The sequence below is a fragment of the Hemibagrus wyckioides genome, linkage group LG06, assembly GCF_019097595.1.
Source record: "Hemibagrus wyckioides isolate EC202008001 linkage group LG06, SWU_Hwy_1.0, whole genome shotgun sequence".
Lineage (NCBI taxonomy): Eukaryota > Metazoa > Chordata > Actinopteri > Siluriformes > Bagridae > Hemibagrus > Hemibagrus wyckioides.
In genome coordinates this window covers 9343147-9359881 of record NC_080715.1, presented here as the reverse complement: position 1 = coordinate 9359881, position 16735 = coordinate 9343147, and the positions used below count along the sequence as shown (strand labels likewise).

At 38.7% G+C, this 16735-nt stretch overlaps 1 protein-coding gene across 1 annotated transcript in view; it reads left to right on the top strand.

Moving 5' to 3' along the window:
• Positions 1-4566: 4566 nt before the first annotated feature.
• LOC131354639 (hemicentin-2-like) overlaps positions 4567-16735 on the top strand; it is a 29654-nt gene continuing 17485 nt past the window's right edge. The window contains exons 1-7 of the mRNA XM_058392531.1: positions 4567-4724; positions 11141-11479; positions 12665-12970; positions 13283-13391; positions 15083-15231; positions 15643-15754; positions 15985-16148. Of these exons, the coding sequence (XP_058248514.1) occupies positions 4658-4724; positions 11141-11479; positions 12665-12970; positions 13283-13391; positions 15083-15231; positions 15643-15754; positions 15985-16148 (1246 nt within the window). The 5' untranslated portion in view covers positions 4567-4657. The remainder of the gene's footprint in view (positions 4725-11140; positions 11480-12664; positions 12971-13282; positions 13392-15082; positions 15232-15642; positions 15755-15984; positions 16149-16735) is intronic.

Below are 16735 nucleotides of genomic sequence, written 5' to 3'. Positions count from 1 at the left end.
ACAAGGTTTAGGAGTGTGTTTATGGGAATTTTTGACCATTCCTGTAGAAGGCATTTGTGAGGTCAGGCACTGATGTTGAACGAGAAGGCCTGGCTTGCAGTCTCCACTCTAATTCAAACCCAAAGGTGTTCCATCAGGTTGAGGTCAGGACTCTGTACAGGCCAGTCAAGTGCCTCTACACCAAACTCACTCATCCATGTCTTTATGAATTTTGCTTTATGCACTAGTGTGCAGTCATGTTGGAACAGGAAGGGGTCATCTCCAAACTGTTCCCACAAAGTTGGGAGCATGAAATTGTCCATTAAGCATTCTTTTCATTGGAACTAAGGGGCCATGCCCAACCCCTGGAAAAAAAACAAACACAAATCACCAATTGGATGGGAGTCCCAAAACATTTGGCAACATGGTCTAAATTTGTGAACCTGAGTCTGAAGGAGTCAGTGCCTCACCAGCCATGAACCTCACTGCATGTCACTGGTAGTATGGTGAGCAGTTCTGCACCTAAAACACATCTTTTAAAGGTAAAGGCATTGCAATCACAAGCACTGAGAATATGTTCTTGAGCAATAAGTGCAATATAATACATGTTGAAATGCCTCTTGAAATTAGAAGGCTAAAGTTAAAGATGAGGTACTGGATTAAGTTAAAAGGTAATTTAAACAGTCATCCAGTTAAAAAGGTTTTAAAGGATTGCTGGGAGTATGAGTATAAAAAATAATAAGCTCTGGGAGCACTGTTAATAAGGAGGCACAGACCATGGGTTTATGTAAAATAGAAACTGCCCCTTTAGTGGCTTTGCCTGCAATACCCCTCTGGCTCTTCCTTATGCCTTTAGTTGACACTTACTGTAGTTACATGATATAAAACAGAACAAGGAACAGGACATGATAAACAGTTTAGCAGTGCAACAGTATATTGATCATGCATATTATAGTGCAGTGCAAATATATACTGATGGTTCTAAGGATCCAGTTCCCTGACAAAAAGCAGTCAAGCATTAATCATGAACTAATAAATAATTTAAAAGACATAAGATTGAATAAGTGAAGTTATGATACAATTCTGCAGTACTGTTAATAACCTTTACTACTTCCAGGAAAGACACAAAACCATGGTTCTTCAGTTGCAGATGGATTTATTCTTCTTGTTTTCTGCTTCTCAGTCATCATATCCACAGTCGAAATGTTCACGTACACGACAATGTACAAAATAGGTGTGATTTTGGTCCATTCTTCCACACAAACAGTCTTAAAATCTTGAAGGTTCTGTGGGCCTCATCAATGAACTCTGACCTTTGGTTCTTTACATAGATTTTCAATTGGATTCAAGTGTGGTGATTGGCTGATTAGCTCTATTTTCTTTCCCTGAAACAATTGGAAAGTTTCCTAGGCTATGTGTTTGGGATCATTGTCTTGCAAAAATGTCCCAATACATTTTTGCATTCATCTTTCCTTCAATTATATGTAGTTTGCCAGTACCATGTGCCAAAAAACAACCCCAGATCATGATGTTCCCATCTCCAAACTTCACTCTTGGTATGGTGTTTTTGGGGTGATGTGCAGTGCCATTTGTCCTCCAAACATGGTTACTATTATGGCATCCAAAGAGTTCAATTTTGGCCTCATTTGACCAGACTATGTTCTCCCAGTATTTCACAGGCTTGTCCAAATGTTGTGCAGCAAATTTTAAACAAGCATCAACATTGCTTCTTCAGCAGTGGAGTCTTGCATGGTGAGCATACATAAAGGCCATGACATTTGAGTGCATTACTTATTGTTTTCTTTTAAACAATTGTACCTGCTAATTCCAGGTGTTTCTGAAGCTCTCCATAAGTGGTCCCTGGCTCTTGCACAACTTTTCTGATAATTCTTTTCACTCCTCTGTCAGAGGAGCACCTGGTCGTGGACAGTTTATAGTGAAATGATGTTCTTTCCACTTCCAGTTTATGGACCCAACAATGCTCACTGGACCATTCGGAAGTTTTGAGTAGTTTCTGTACCCATCATGAGATGTTTCTTGATGACACCTTGGTAATGAGAGAATTTTTTATAGGCCATCACTTGGGACTGAACCAGCTGATATTAATTTGCACTTACAATGGGCAGGATTGCTTTCTAATTGCTGATGGATTTTGGCAGGTGTTCTGGTTTTTCAAGTCTTTTAGCACCTCATGTTCTTCATGCATTCAATACTTTTCCCCCTCTGTCATTTCACTCTATTACATCTAACTTAATTTATGGACATCTATGGTTTGACTTCTTCTAGCTAACAACACTCCACATATATTATAGCTATAATTCATTGCAATTTAACCATAACTACCAATGTAAGTTAGTGAAAAGCAGCCTGTGTGTCACTGTGCATACTAGTCCAGACCATCAGAGGGAACCCTCGCCCGAATATTGACTGTGTACACCTGGTTTCCGGTTTCTAGGGTTTTTAAGCAGCGTGCTCCCTCTATTGTACGCGAAGTATCGTTTCGAGTGTTTTGCTTTTCCGGTTTTTTTTTTGACTCTTTGCTAGCTTACCTGTTTATGATTCTGCCTGCTGTCTTCAATAAATATCTGCATATGGATTCAGACACTCAGGCTTCCAGCGAGTCCTTACACTGTGTTATGTTAGGTAGATTTGATTTTAATGGTTCCCATTATTATCAACAAGGTTGTTCACACTGGACATGGTGTTGCAGTTGTGTTGGTCTTCTGTTGACAGATGCCACAGGTTTTTGTAGAGCACACTTCAATTTACTCTGCTGTCTGGATTCTGATCAGAGGTGACGTGAAGCTTCGATGGAATTGACGCATCCAGTGTGAACATCCTCAAATCGACTCTAAGTGACTCGCACTTCCATGTTTTTGCTTAGTTTTCACCTTTTATTTATCCCAAGTGTACAGTTGTGCAGAAAAGAGCTGACTGTGTTTCGCTGCCAAACAAATTTGGTTGTGCAGATGTTAAAATCTCACAATAATTGATGTTCATAAGTTTTAATCAGTTACAGTGTGCAACTGCTTTGGACTATTATGCCCTGAAGACAGATAGATGGATGGGTAGATGGATTGAAAAATAGATTTGTAGTGGGAAATTATGTAACAACACTACAGACCATTTCAAGAGTAAACGATAAATGTGTCTGGTCCTGAAATATTTCTGGCACAATTTTTAAATCACAGATCTGTGAAAACAAAATGACTAGCAGGTACTTTTTCTGGCTCGAAGTAAACGGTTATTGCAAAACTCAGAGCTATCTGGATCAGGTGACGATCAGGTGTTGTAATGTAGCCAGTGATTGCCAGTGTTTTCCTTTCCTTAATCCTGTTTTAATACTGAATATAAATAATCAAGGTAAATAAATGATCAGGCCCCTTCCTTTTCATGTTTGCGTGAAGAGCGTTTAGTCCTGTTGTGCAACAGCACAAATAAATTGTGTAACTTTTTACTCTTGCCCGTGCCTACCAGTGTGCTCTTGAAATTTCCACAGCAGCAGTGCTGCAATGTAAACGCATTGCTACTTTTTATTTTATTTTATTTTAATCACAAAAACACTTACAATAATAAAATATAACAATACAAGATACAGGTGTAAAAATTGAATGATACAACTAATTATACAAAGTTAAATAGAAGAAATACAATAATATATATATATATATATATATATATATATATATATATATATATATATATATATATATATATAATCAAACTTAAAAATATGCAAATGAATGAATAATAACAGTAGACAGAGTAAACTTAAATAAAGGGACAAAATAAATAACTAAAAAGGAAAGGGGAAAAAAATCAGTGTTCCATTTATTAAATCCGAGTGTCGAGACAATAGCAGAGATTTATGATTTTCTATTCTATTTCTTCAGACTTCTCCCTTCACTGCTGCAATGCAGGCGTCATGTTATGTTCTGTTTATTTTGGAAATCTGAACAGTTTAATCTCCGTTAGTTCCGGGTCTTATGAAATTATCCAACCTCTGAACAACACGGTAATAATATAAATGCTGACATTTTTAATCGCAGGATTAAATCAATGACCGTAATATCCATGAGTACAAACAGCCTCCGGTAGATGTCTTCTTCTTCTTGTGTTCATTGGAGCTTGGGGTGCATTTCCGCCACCTAGTGGAGTGTGGAGTATAAAACCGAAGAGCAAAAGGTGAATAGTTGTTTTATTTACACAAATTGAAAATAAAACTGTACAACAGAGTGGTGTTCCCCCACTCTGGATGGTGATATTTTTATTTGTTCCCCCACTCTGGATGGTGATATTTTTATTTGTTCCCCCACTCTGGATGGTGATATTTTTATTTGTTCCCCCACTCTGGATGGTGATATTTTTATTTGTTCCCCCACTCTGGATGGTGATATTTTTATTTGTTCCCCCACTCTGGATGGTGATATTTTTATTTGTTCCCCCACTCTGGATGGTGATATTTTTATTTGTTCCCCCACTCTGGATGGTGATATTTTTATTTGTTCCCCCACTTTGGATGGTGATTTTTATTTGAATTATATATTTTTTTCTTTTGTGACGCACCCAGTCCAGTAGGCGGGAATAAAACCCCCTTTGTTTTTTTTGTTTTTTTTCAGTTCCTCCATTTCATGGACACGCGGCTCGGTCAGGTGGATCAACTTGAAAATGGTGTATAATGTTGTATTTCAGGACGGGGTCAACATGGATTTATCTGGTGCTTTTGTTTTTCCCCAACATTAACGGTAGGAGCTCTTTCTGTATCGGTTATACCAAAGTGTAACTGTGTGGATTGGTACGAAACAAAACAGCTGTGTTTTTACTGAATAGACTCAATTGTTTCGTTGTAGAACATTTTTAGTTTTCTCTTGGTTGTACTACACCTCTTAATCCTCAGGTTCAGTATCTGGTGGGGAATTTCCTAAAGCAGGTATTCCCCGCCCGGGGTTTTGTATATCTCAAAGAGAGACATTTGGTCTGGAAAAAAGGTGTGGAAACACACTGTAAACTTTTTGTGTTATCGGATTAAAGAGGAGTTGAATCGTCAGTTGATGTCCGTCTGGTTACTACACTGAGGTAAAACACAACGCTTTTTGATTGATTGATTGATTGATTGATTGATTGCAATGGAAACACATCACTACTTGGTGTCCAGCTTTCTCGCTTCACTGCTGCAATGCAGGCGTCATGTTACGTTCTGTTTATTTTGGAAATCTGAACAGTTTAATCTCCGTTAGTTCCGGGTCTTATGAAATTATCCAACCTCTGAACAACACGGTCATAATTTAAATGTTGACATTTTTAATCGCAGGATTAAATCAATGACCGTAATATCCATGAGTACAAACAGCTTCCGGTAGATGTCTTCTTCTTCTTGTGTTCATTGGAGCTTGGGGTGCATTTCCGCCACCTAGTGGAGTGTGGAGCATAAAACCGTAGGGAAGAGAAACAACATAGGAGGCTTTAAAAAAAAAAAAAAAGATTAATTAATAGTACTGTATCCTAAATCCAATTTAGTGCATTTTTGCACCCAAAAGCAGTGTGAAAGATTAGAGGATAAAAGGTGGGGCAGCATACAGTTGACATGTACGCTTTGATACCAGAGATGGTGGGAGACGAGTTTAGATTATTTAGTTTTGCTAGCATTAAGTTAATGTGTTAAAACTAGCGGCACTGATTAAATAAAAATAATGAGACCACAATATTGCATGATTTCATGAGAGGTGCATTATGCAGTATTTTCACTGCTATTTTTAAAAAAATATACATATTAATGTTGATTTTCCATCTAATATTGTAAAGTAGCGTTTACAATAATTTCTACAAAAATTTACAGGGTCACAGTGATTTTTCACTAAAGGGTTTTATCGCTTCAGTCGTTGTTTTAACTACTGATGTGTTTATAGCTTGATACAAGGCTGCGTCTTGCAGCGTGCGCACAACGGTGAAGGAGGCAAAGAGGTGCTATGGGAGGAAACTAGAGTCGCAATTCCAACATGGCGGCTCTAGGAGCCTGTGGCAGGGACTTGGGAACCATCACGGACTATAAAACACCACCCTCCAGAATGGGAAATGCGGACGATTCTCTGGCAGACGAGCTAAACACTTTTTATGCTCACTTCGAGGCTGCAGCTAATCACACCAGCGGCGCTAGCGGCACAAACAGCATGCACGCTGAGAGAGCCGGTGAGGTTAACGCGTTCACCATCTCGGAGCATGACGTGAGGAGGGCATTCAGGAGAGTGAACACGAGGAAGGCAGCAGGACCAGATGGCATCGCAGGTCGGGTTCTGAAAGCGTGCGCTGACCAGCTAGCACCGGTGTTCACCGAGATCTTCAACCTCTCCCTGAAACAGTCTACATGCTTCAAACAGTCCACCATTGTTCCTGTCCTGAAGAAACCCCAGCCCACCTGCCTCAACAACTACTGCCCTGTAGCCCTGACATCAGTAGTGATGAAGTGCTTTGAAAGACTGGTCAGAGACGTCATCACTGCATCACTACCAGACACACTGGATCCGCTACAGTTTGTGTACAGGCAAAACCGCTCCACTGAGGACGCCATTTCACACCTCCTTCACACAACAACAAGCCACCTGGACTGCAGAAAGGGAATTATGTAAAAATGCTGTTTGTGAACTACAGTTCAGCGTTCAACACCATAATTCCTTCCACGCTCACCTCTAAGTTGGAGGTCCTAGGTCTCAGCTCACCCCTGTGTCAGTGGATTTCCAACTTCCTGACAGACAGACCACAAGCCATATGGATGGGCAAACACACCTCATCCTCCATCACCCTCAGCACTGGAGCTCCTCAAGGTTGTGTTCTGTGCCCCCTGCTGTACTCACTGTACACGTATGACTGTGTGGCCACTTCCAAATCCACCACCATCATTAAGTTTGCTGATGACACTTTTGCTGTTTGCTGTTGTATTGGGCCTGATCTCAAACAACAACGAGACGGCCTACCTACAGGAGATTGTTCACCTGGCACCAGCTCTCCAGGTTTTTAATCTACTCCTGAACATCAGCAAGACTAAGGAGTTAATAGTGGACTTCAGTACAAAGCAGGAGCGGTCATACCAACCGACCACGATCAGCGGAACCCCAGTGGAGAGAATGGACAGCTTCCGGTACCTAAGTGTTCACATCACGCAGGACTTGACTTGGTCCTGTCATACCAACACCCTGGTGAAGAAGGCCCGGCAGCGTCTATACCACCTGAGACGCTTTAGAGACTTTAAACTTCCCTCTCAGGTGCTAAAGACTTTTTACACCTGCACCATTGAGAGCGTCCTGACGGCTAGCATCACTTCCTGGTTCGGGAACAGCACCATGCAGGACAGGCGAGCCCTCCAGAGAGTGGTGCGTTCAGCTGAACATACCATCCACACCAAGCTCCCTGACCTGCAGGACATCTACAGCAAGCACTGCAGGATCAGAGCCAGGAAGATTGTGAAGGACCTCAGCCATCCCAACAATGGACTCTTTTCTCTGTTGCGTTCAGGGAAGCGCTTCCGCTCCATGAAGGCAAACACAGAGAGAATGAGGAGGAGCTGCTTCCCGCAGGCCATTCGGAGTCTGAACCAGGAAACACCTAGAACCTGATACAGATACGGGGACTCTCTCTGCTTTTTTTAATCACTTTTCATCACTTTGCACAACCTCGCACATTTGCACAAACTGACATTTTGACACTGGACTGGCACAAGTCACTTTATACAATTATTCCAGCACATGGACACTTTAATGATAAACACTGGATCACCTCAATATATGCCATATACACATACAGTGAGGGGAAAAAATTATTTGATCCCCTGCTGATTTTGTACGTTTGCCCACTGACAAAGAAATGATCAGTCTGTAATTTTAATGGTAGGTTTATTTGAACAGTGAGAGACAGAATAACAACAAAAAAAATTCAGAAAAATGCATTTCAAAAAAGTTCTACATTGATTTGCATTTTATTGAGTGAAATAAGTATTTGACTCCTTTGCAAAACATGACTTAGTACTTGGTGGCAAACCCTTGTTGGCAATCACAGACGTCAGACATTTCTTATAGTTGGCCACCAGGTTTGCACACATCTCACATCTCATGGAATTTGGGCCCACTCCTCTTTGCAGATCCTCTCCAAGTCATTAAGGTTTTGTGGCTGATTATTCAGTTCCCTCCACAGATTTTCTATGGGATTAAGGTCTGGAGACTGGCTAGGCCACTACAGGACCTTAATGTGCTTCTTTTTGAACCACTCCTTTGTTGCCTTGGCCGTGTGTTTTGGGTCATTGTCAGGCTGGAATATCCATCCACGACCCATTTTCAATGCCCTGGCTGAGGGAAGGAGGTTCTCACTCAAAATTTAATGGTACATGGCCCCGTCCATCGTCCCTTTGATGCGGTGCAGTTGTCCTGTCACTTGGGGTCATAGGCAGCATTCCTCCTCCTCCAAACACGGCGAGTTGAGTTGATGCCAAAGAGCTGGATTTTTTTGACCACAACACTTTCACCCAGTTCTCCTCTGAATCATTCAGATATTCACTGGCAAACTTCAGACGAGCCTGTACACGTGCTTTCTTTAGCAGGGGGACCTTGCGGGCGCTACTGGACTTCAGTCTTTCACGGCGTAGTGTGTTACCAAGTGTTTTCTTGGTAACTATGGTCCCAGCTGCCTTGAGATCATTGACCATGTCCTCCAGTGTAATTCGGGGCTGATTCTTCGCCGTTCTCATGATCATTGAAACTCCATGAGGTGAGATCTTGCATGGAGCCCCAGACCGAGGAAGATTGACAGTCCTTTTGTGTTTCTTCCATTTGGGAATAATCGCACCAGCTGTTGTCACCTTCTCACCAAGCTGCTTGGCGATGGTCTTGTAGCTCATTCCAGCCTTGTGTAGGTCTACAATCTTGTCCCTGACATCCATGGACAGCTCTTTGGTCTTGGCCATGATGGAGAGTTTGGAATCTGATTGATTGCTTCCTTCTGTGGACAGGTGTCTTTCATACAGGTAACAAGCTGAGATTAAGAGCACTCCCCCAGAGTGCTCCTACTGTAATCTCAGCTCATTACCTGGGAGCCAGAAATCTTTCTGATTGATAGGGGATCAAATACTTATTTCACTCATTAAAATGCAAATCAATGTAGAACTTTTCTGAAATGCGTTTTTCTGGATTTTTTTGTTGTTAATCTGCCTTGCTGTTCAAATACACCTACCATTAAAATTACAGACTGATCATTTCTTTGTCAGTGGGCAAACGTACAAAATTAGCAGGGGATAATTTTTTCCCTCACTGTACATCCTTTCATGTTCATGTCTGCATTTATGTGTATATATGTGTATATACCACTTTGTTATATATATATATATATATATATATATATATATTATCTACTTGCACCTATATTTTCATATTCTTACACCTATATTTTCATATTTTTATTTTACTTTATTTTCTATTTTTATACTTTTAAGATAAAACTAGAGTATCTTTATTTTTTATGGATCTCTTTCTCACATACTTTTTATAAATGTTTACATGCCGGGCAGTCATGAAAAAACATTTCATTGCATGTCGTACTGTATATGTATGTGACAAATAAAATTTGAATTTGATGAGTTTAGCTGATTTGTATTTGTGATTCTTACATCACTGTTTTTTGTATTTTGTATTAAATTTGCATAGTTCATTTTAAATAAAGCACAATGTGCTCTTTCTTCTCTCAGAGAAAATGAGTGTATATTAAAACAATTCTTCAATAAATGAGAGGTCACTATGAACTGCCCTTTTCTTGGTACTGAGCTATTATGACATTTTATATTTTGAATCCTATGATGTTATCATGCTGATTCTTATCATGACTTGATACAGGTCATGTCCAGAGTGGAGAAGGGCTCTTATTTCAGTTTGGGGCAAAAAACAAAAAGCAATGAAAAAGAAAAGCACTACTCATAATGTATACAAGAAGCATAGCTTCTTTTTTTTTTCGAACAGTGTTTAATACCTGATACGAGAGGATTTTATGCCAATGTTGTATGTATGTAACTCAGAAAGCTAGCAGTATGTGTACAACCCTCCACGGACACAATAAAGCTTGAGTCGCCATTGGCTAGTAAATTTTTTATTTTACTCGCCAGAACTTTTACATGATATGCGTGAACTGCAACTGAACAAAATGATGATGATGATGATAATAATAATAATAATAATAATAATAAATTAAACAAAACATACTTTATCTGTCTGAATTTTTCTTTATGCTTGCATGTGGATTTAATCTACCATTTCTTAGCAAATGGATTTCTCTTGCCACTTGACTTCAGCCACCTCTCCACAGCTGCACTATGGACACAAAATCCAACAAGCTTTTGCTTCCAGTCATCTAATCCAAATTTTGACATTGAGGATTGAATGCAGTCAGTCACACCATCAGCATGAGCATGTGACAGCTCTGTGACAGATGATTTACTGGCAAGCATCATGTAAATACCTGACACAGATTGCTTCGTTTTCTGTCACAGAAGAATCTGTTGCACCATCAATCATGATTGATATGTAATTGGACTTTTTCACTTTATTTGCCTCTGTATCCTGTAAATCTGCGGAAATATTTGAAATGAGTTCAGTGCAGTGGACATCATTATCATACGTAGATAGATAAGTGCATGAATGAGTGTAGAGGTGTAACGAATAAAGTGATTGGTGAGTGTATATGAACTTGGTGGACATCTTGCTCCAAAACCATGGGCATCAATATGAAGTTGTACCCTTTTCAGCATGACAATCAGACAATTCACACAGCAAAGATAACACTGGTATGGCTTTGGTACAAGTTTCTGGATGTCCTTGATTGGAAGCCCAGGCTTGAATTGCATTACACTTGAGATGTTGGAAATGTATTACTTTGACACCTTTCCTAAAACTCCTAGAAGAAAGGTAAACCTTACAGAGTACAAAATCAGACTCTTCTCCACTAAACAATCAGCATTCACCTGAACTCTGATTGGTTTATGGCACATTAGAGGTCCACAACACACAGTAAGCTCTCTGGAGGAAAAAAACAGTTTGCTCATTCTCATGGTGTGAATGTATTCATATTTCTCATATTCTCTCTCTCTCTCTCTCTCTCTCTCTCTCTCTCTCTCTCTCTCTCTCAAATACAGCAATAAGGGTCATTGGTCGGGATGTGACTGTGACAGCAGGAGATGATGCAGAATTGTTCTGTCAAGTGGTGGAGACAGCAGAGACTCTAACAAGTATTAGGTGGCAAAGACGAACAAAGGAAAAGCCAACAAATACAGATATTCTGACGATCACTTCAGGTGGCAGAGAACATATAAACGGATTGAGGGATCGGGTAAAATTCACAGCGAACTTCACACGAATGAACGGATCAATTCTTCTAAGTAATGTTACTGTTTTAGATGAAGGAATCTACACCTGCATCTTCAGTGTGTTTCCAAATGGACCTTATAAAACAGAAGTTCATCTCATGGCACAAGGTAAAATTCTTTGTACGTTTTGATAAACTCTATCAATCAAAGCTGAAAAAATGTTTTAAATGCATCTATAATTTGTAAATATTTATAAATAATATGTGGGAATGGCCTGTTCCCTTATTTTCCACATTGAAGGTGCCATCCCTAGCTGGAAATGTCCCACAAATCTTTGTTCTGGTGTTTGTGAATACATTTAGTGCGGAATCTGCCAAAATGTGTGAATATATAATATATAAACAATACAAAATCACATCTAGACCTACAGACAGCTGTGTGATTGACAAGACTGCTAGAATAGGAAAAACCTTGTGCAGAGTCAAACCAATAAGAGCTTAGAAATGTTTAAACGTTTGTTTTATGTGACCAAGAATATGAATGGATCATCCAAATACCATCATTATAAAGTATTTATAGCACTTTTATATTGTTGAATGTTTTAATCAGTTGAAAATGGAACCTGATGGCACATCTTCCAGCAATGCTCATATTTATGTGTGGTTTATAATCCATTACAGGATCCAGCCACATAGAGTAAAGACAAACAGAAGTATTTGTGATGAATATATAAACTATTAGTAGATACAGAATGAGCACATAGTTTCCTCTTTTCACCCCTTCCTGCAGCTAACATGGCAAATTCAAGTCAAACTTTTAGCATCAATATATTTTAATCATGAAATTGTAATTCTTAAAAGTTGTATTTAGTGAGTAAATAATGTACAGTTGTCAGGTCATAACAGAGAAGGAAAGGTGGAAAAATGCTCATTGATCACATTAGTTGGGGTTAAATATCTATTGTGTTCTATTGACTGACGTTCGTGATCTGTTCATATGATTTGAAAATCCTGCATAAATATTGGATGGCTGAGCCTAGAATAAATATTAAAAAAGCTAAACACTCAGACTGTTGAAAACAGTGCATATAGCTGTAGACCAAAACGCATTTGATTAATTTGAACTTGAGCTTACCTGGGCATCCAGTGGTTTTGCCTTCTTGTTACCGCAAACTTTTCAGCAAAGTGGTGCAGTGTGAAGTACACGGCTCTAAAGTGACTTAAACTCTACCTTCAACTTCACTGTTCAATAAAAAAATCTTCTACGAATCTTGAGTGATCAGGGACAGACATGCATATTAATGAAACACATTACAGAATTATTCAGATTATTCACGTTTTTGTTTGTTTTTAGTTCCTCCGGTTGTCAGTGTGAGCGCTGATCCTCCTGCTGTTGCTGGTGATGCTGATGTGGTTTTAGCGACCTGCACTGCATCCAACGCAAAGCCTGCAGCAGAAGTGTCATGGAGTCTGGGTGTTTTAAATAACTCAGTGAAAGTACAAAACACTGTCATTGTGGACTCTGAAGGAAGATACACTGTTAAAAGCAGCCTGATTGTAAATGCTTCCAAAGATCTAAACCAGAAGAATGTTCAGTGTGTAGTTACACACCCTGGTCTGAAGGACAAACTGGAACTGAGTTACACATTGAATGTTCACTGTAAGATGCCAAGTTTCTCATTTTTAATCAAATGCTTATAATTGTATACTGAAACTAAGGGAATATGAAATCTCACAGGGATTTAGACATCTAAAACTATAGTATTATATGTACAGTCACACAAATGGGTATTCTTAAATAAAGCTTGGATGCTACTGAAGACTGCATGTCAATTATAAAGAACAATATGCAAGTGGATTTTTCCTTTGTCCTTTTTGCCCTTACTTGCACTTGTCCACATTTCATTTAATTCTATTTCACTGAATGTTACGTTGTGTAAAGCTTTAATGTTTCTTTGTATTTTTCTCTCAGATCCTCCTCAGGTGGTTAAAATTATTTCAGCAGGTGATCAAGGGGAAACTCGTGAATTTCAGTGTGAAGCAGATGCTAATCCAAAACCTACAAACTTCACCTGGAGCAGGTAATGGAGCTGAGACTTCTGTTTAAGTTTATCATAAAAAGCTGCAGCTTACATATGTACAATAGATATAAAAAGTCTACACACCCTGCAGGTTTTTGTGAACTAAAAAATAAAACCAAGATAAATCATGTTTCCATTTTATTTTCATCTTACTAGCAGACACCTAAAGGTTTTGAACTAAAATCTAGTGGTATTTGGAGTTATTCATGATTCATTCCACCTTAATATACACCGATCAGGCATTATGACCACTGATGGGTGCCGTGAATAACACTGATTATCTCCTCATCATGGCACCTGTTAGTGGGTGGGATATATTAGGCAGCAAGTCAACATTTTGCCCTCAAAGTCGATGTGTTAGAAGCAGGAACAATGGGCAAGCGTAAGGATTTGAGTGAGTTTGACAAGGGACAAATTGTGACGGCTAGACAACTGGATCAGAGCATCTCCAAAACTGCAGCTCTTGTGGGGTGTTCCCGGTCTGCAGTGGTCAGTATTTATCAAAAGTGGTCCATGGAAGGAACAGTGGTGAACGGGCGTCAGGGTCATGGGTGGCCAAGGCTCATTGATGCACATGAGGAGCGAAGACTGGCCCGTGTGATCCGATCCAACAGACGAGCGACTGTTGCTCAGACTGCTGCAGTAGTTAATGCTGGTTCTGATAGAACGGTGTAGAATACACAATGCATCACAGTTTGTTGCGTATGGGGGTGCATAGCAGCCATAGGGCTCTCGACAGCCTTCAAATTCTTTTATATTCCTCTCCTTTTAACAAGAGAGATACCAGGCATGCTTTATAAGCTATTTACAGACCATGGAGCTGATATTTATTTGGGGTTAATAAGAATTATTTCAATGACAGCTATTTGATTTTGAACATTAAAGATTAAATGTGATTGGTTCATTCTGAACACAGGCATATACTAATGCCACTAGGTTATTGTGATTGTTTATACATAAAAAAAAACTTGCCATTTTAACATGGGTGTACAGACTTTTATTTCCATTGAAAATGAGCCATATTATTACAGTATGGCTTTAGGTGTCTGGTTTCGTGTTTCCCAGACTGCCATTAATGTTATTTCTAATTTTATACAGTAACTATGGTAATAAAGGAAGATTTGTTTTTATATAGTACTTTATTATATTGTAAGACTTTGCGTTTATCCTCATGTCATTTTGAAATAGAAATATGTTAATAATCTAATTCTTAATAATTTAATTTGCTCCTAGGGAATCTCTACAGTGAGAAATTTAATAATATTTTAATATTCACTGGGTCCTTTTCACCAAAAAACTCAAGGTGCATCAAGTTTTTAATTTTCAATTAATTTTATTTTATTTATTTTTAAAAGTGTTTTTGTTTCTTCAGGCAAAAGAAACCTGAAAGTGTGAAGAAGCCCATTCACAATTTTTTAAACCCATATTATGATGATATTTTGTAATATATGTTTATGAAGTATGCAAGCCTAGTAGCATTAACTTTGCTTTAATAATGTAAATTTCAACATACTTAGGGAATAGATCGGTTTAAATGGTAATGCAGGCCTTTAGCCTTCATTAAAACATGAAATGCAAAATAAGTGATTTGAAAGCAGTTTCCCCCAGAATATGATGTTTATCTGTGTAGATACTGTTTATATAATCACACTTAATCAACACCATTAATTAACAAACACATTTCCTTTTAGATATTTTCCAGTGAACGAGACTCTTTCCAGCGGTGTTAATAGCAGACTGATGATTCAGCTGACCCCTGACAGTAACGGCCTTTATTACTGTGAGGCATCTAACCAGTATGGGAAATCTGTAGGTTCCTTCTACCTGTTTTTTAAACCATGTGAGTATTTATTTGATCTCTGTCCTTCACTGAAACAGTGAATAAATGCTTTTAATTGCCAGATAGTTTACACAGTTTACATAAAATGTGGTTCATTTTTATAGATGCACAGTTTAATAGATAAACATAGACTTGCAAGATGTCATCCTACATTTATTCAACTTCTTAATGTTCTAATTAAAGTCAAATGTACTGGAGTGCAGGGTGAAAAGAACAAAAAATGGTCACTTCCACTTAATATGCTGTACACTGTGAATATTTGATCTTTGGGAAAGAGGTAGACAAGGATATTGACCTCAGTGACATTAAACAGTTACCACCAGTGCTTCTGTTTGAGATACGTCATAAAAATCTTGGATTGTATCGTGTGAACTGTGAACTAACTATAATACATTCTCAATGGCATTGCAGATACAGAATCCAAAACCTGCTGGACTCTGTACATCATAACCGTCATTGCTGGAGTTTGCTGTTTTCTCATTTTGAAGTTTAATTTGTTTCAGCATTTTATAAAAAGACTGCAGTAAGTTTGAACATTTTACCAGTCTAGTAGTGAGAGCAGATTATGAATATATAAAGGGTTAAATATAAAGAGTTTCTTATTTTCTGTTTTACTCAGGTGTAATAGTGGTGATCCTGTGTCCACTGAATCTCTAGACTAGAAAGTGGTCTGTGTGAAATATTTTATTTCTCCATTCTCTTGTTTTGCTCACTTATGTTAGTGATTACATGAAAGATTTTTCTTTTTCCTAGGTGCATTATTCTACTGGGACCGTACCTTGCCATGATGGAGGGGCTTATTCTCCTTCAAGATGAGGAGAAACTAAATGGGTCCTGTAGGTTTTGTAACCTAACGATCCAGTTTGGGGCTCCATCTTTCCACATGTCAATATTAAAGGCGATCATAACATCATCAGGTTTGTTGACTCATCTGCTGTCATGATCATGATTCTTCAACAGGACTATAGCAAAATAGAAATGAGAGAATGACACCCAGGCATCAGAACCAAGAGGAGATCACAAACATCACTTCTTTTAACATTTCCTCAAGAGATTACACCTGGATGCTTTTTACAGAACCTCATTTCATCACATCCTACTGAAGAACTGGGTGAAACCACTTATAGCAGATGAGTGACTGTCGGAGAAAATATAATATACCCAGCTTTGAATTATATACCTAGCCTTAAAAGTAGCTTAAGTGCTAATGTACTCAATGCTCTAAGCTCTGACTTGGCAATATTCTGCCTAAAGAGTAGTGTGTATCTATCAAGAATAATTTAGCCATTTATTACGTAGTAAGTAGTTAACTCTGATTAAAAATAGCTATAATAATCAGATATAGCTTCATAGTCTTCATAATAAACATGCAGAATTATTAATGGCAGCATGCTAGCGTAATAACCACACTGGGACTGAAGGAACAGAAAAGAGGAGAGATTTATTGAAACATTAGGAGTTACAACTCAGTCAGCCAGCCTATCCAATGGGATCAGTGGGACCG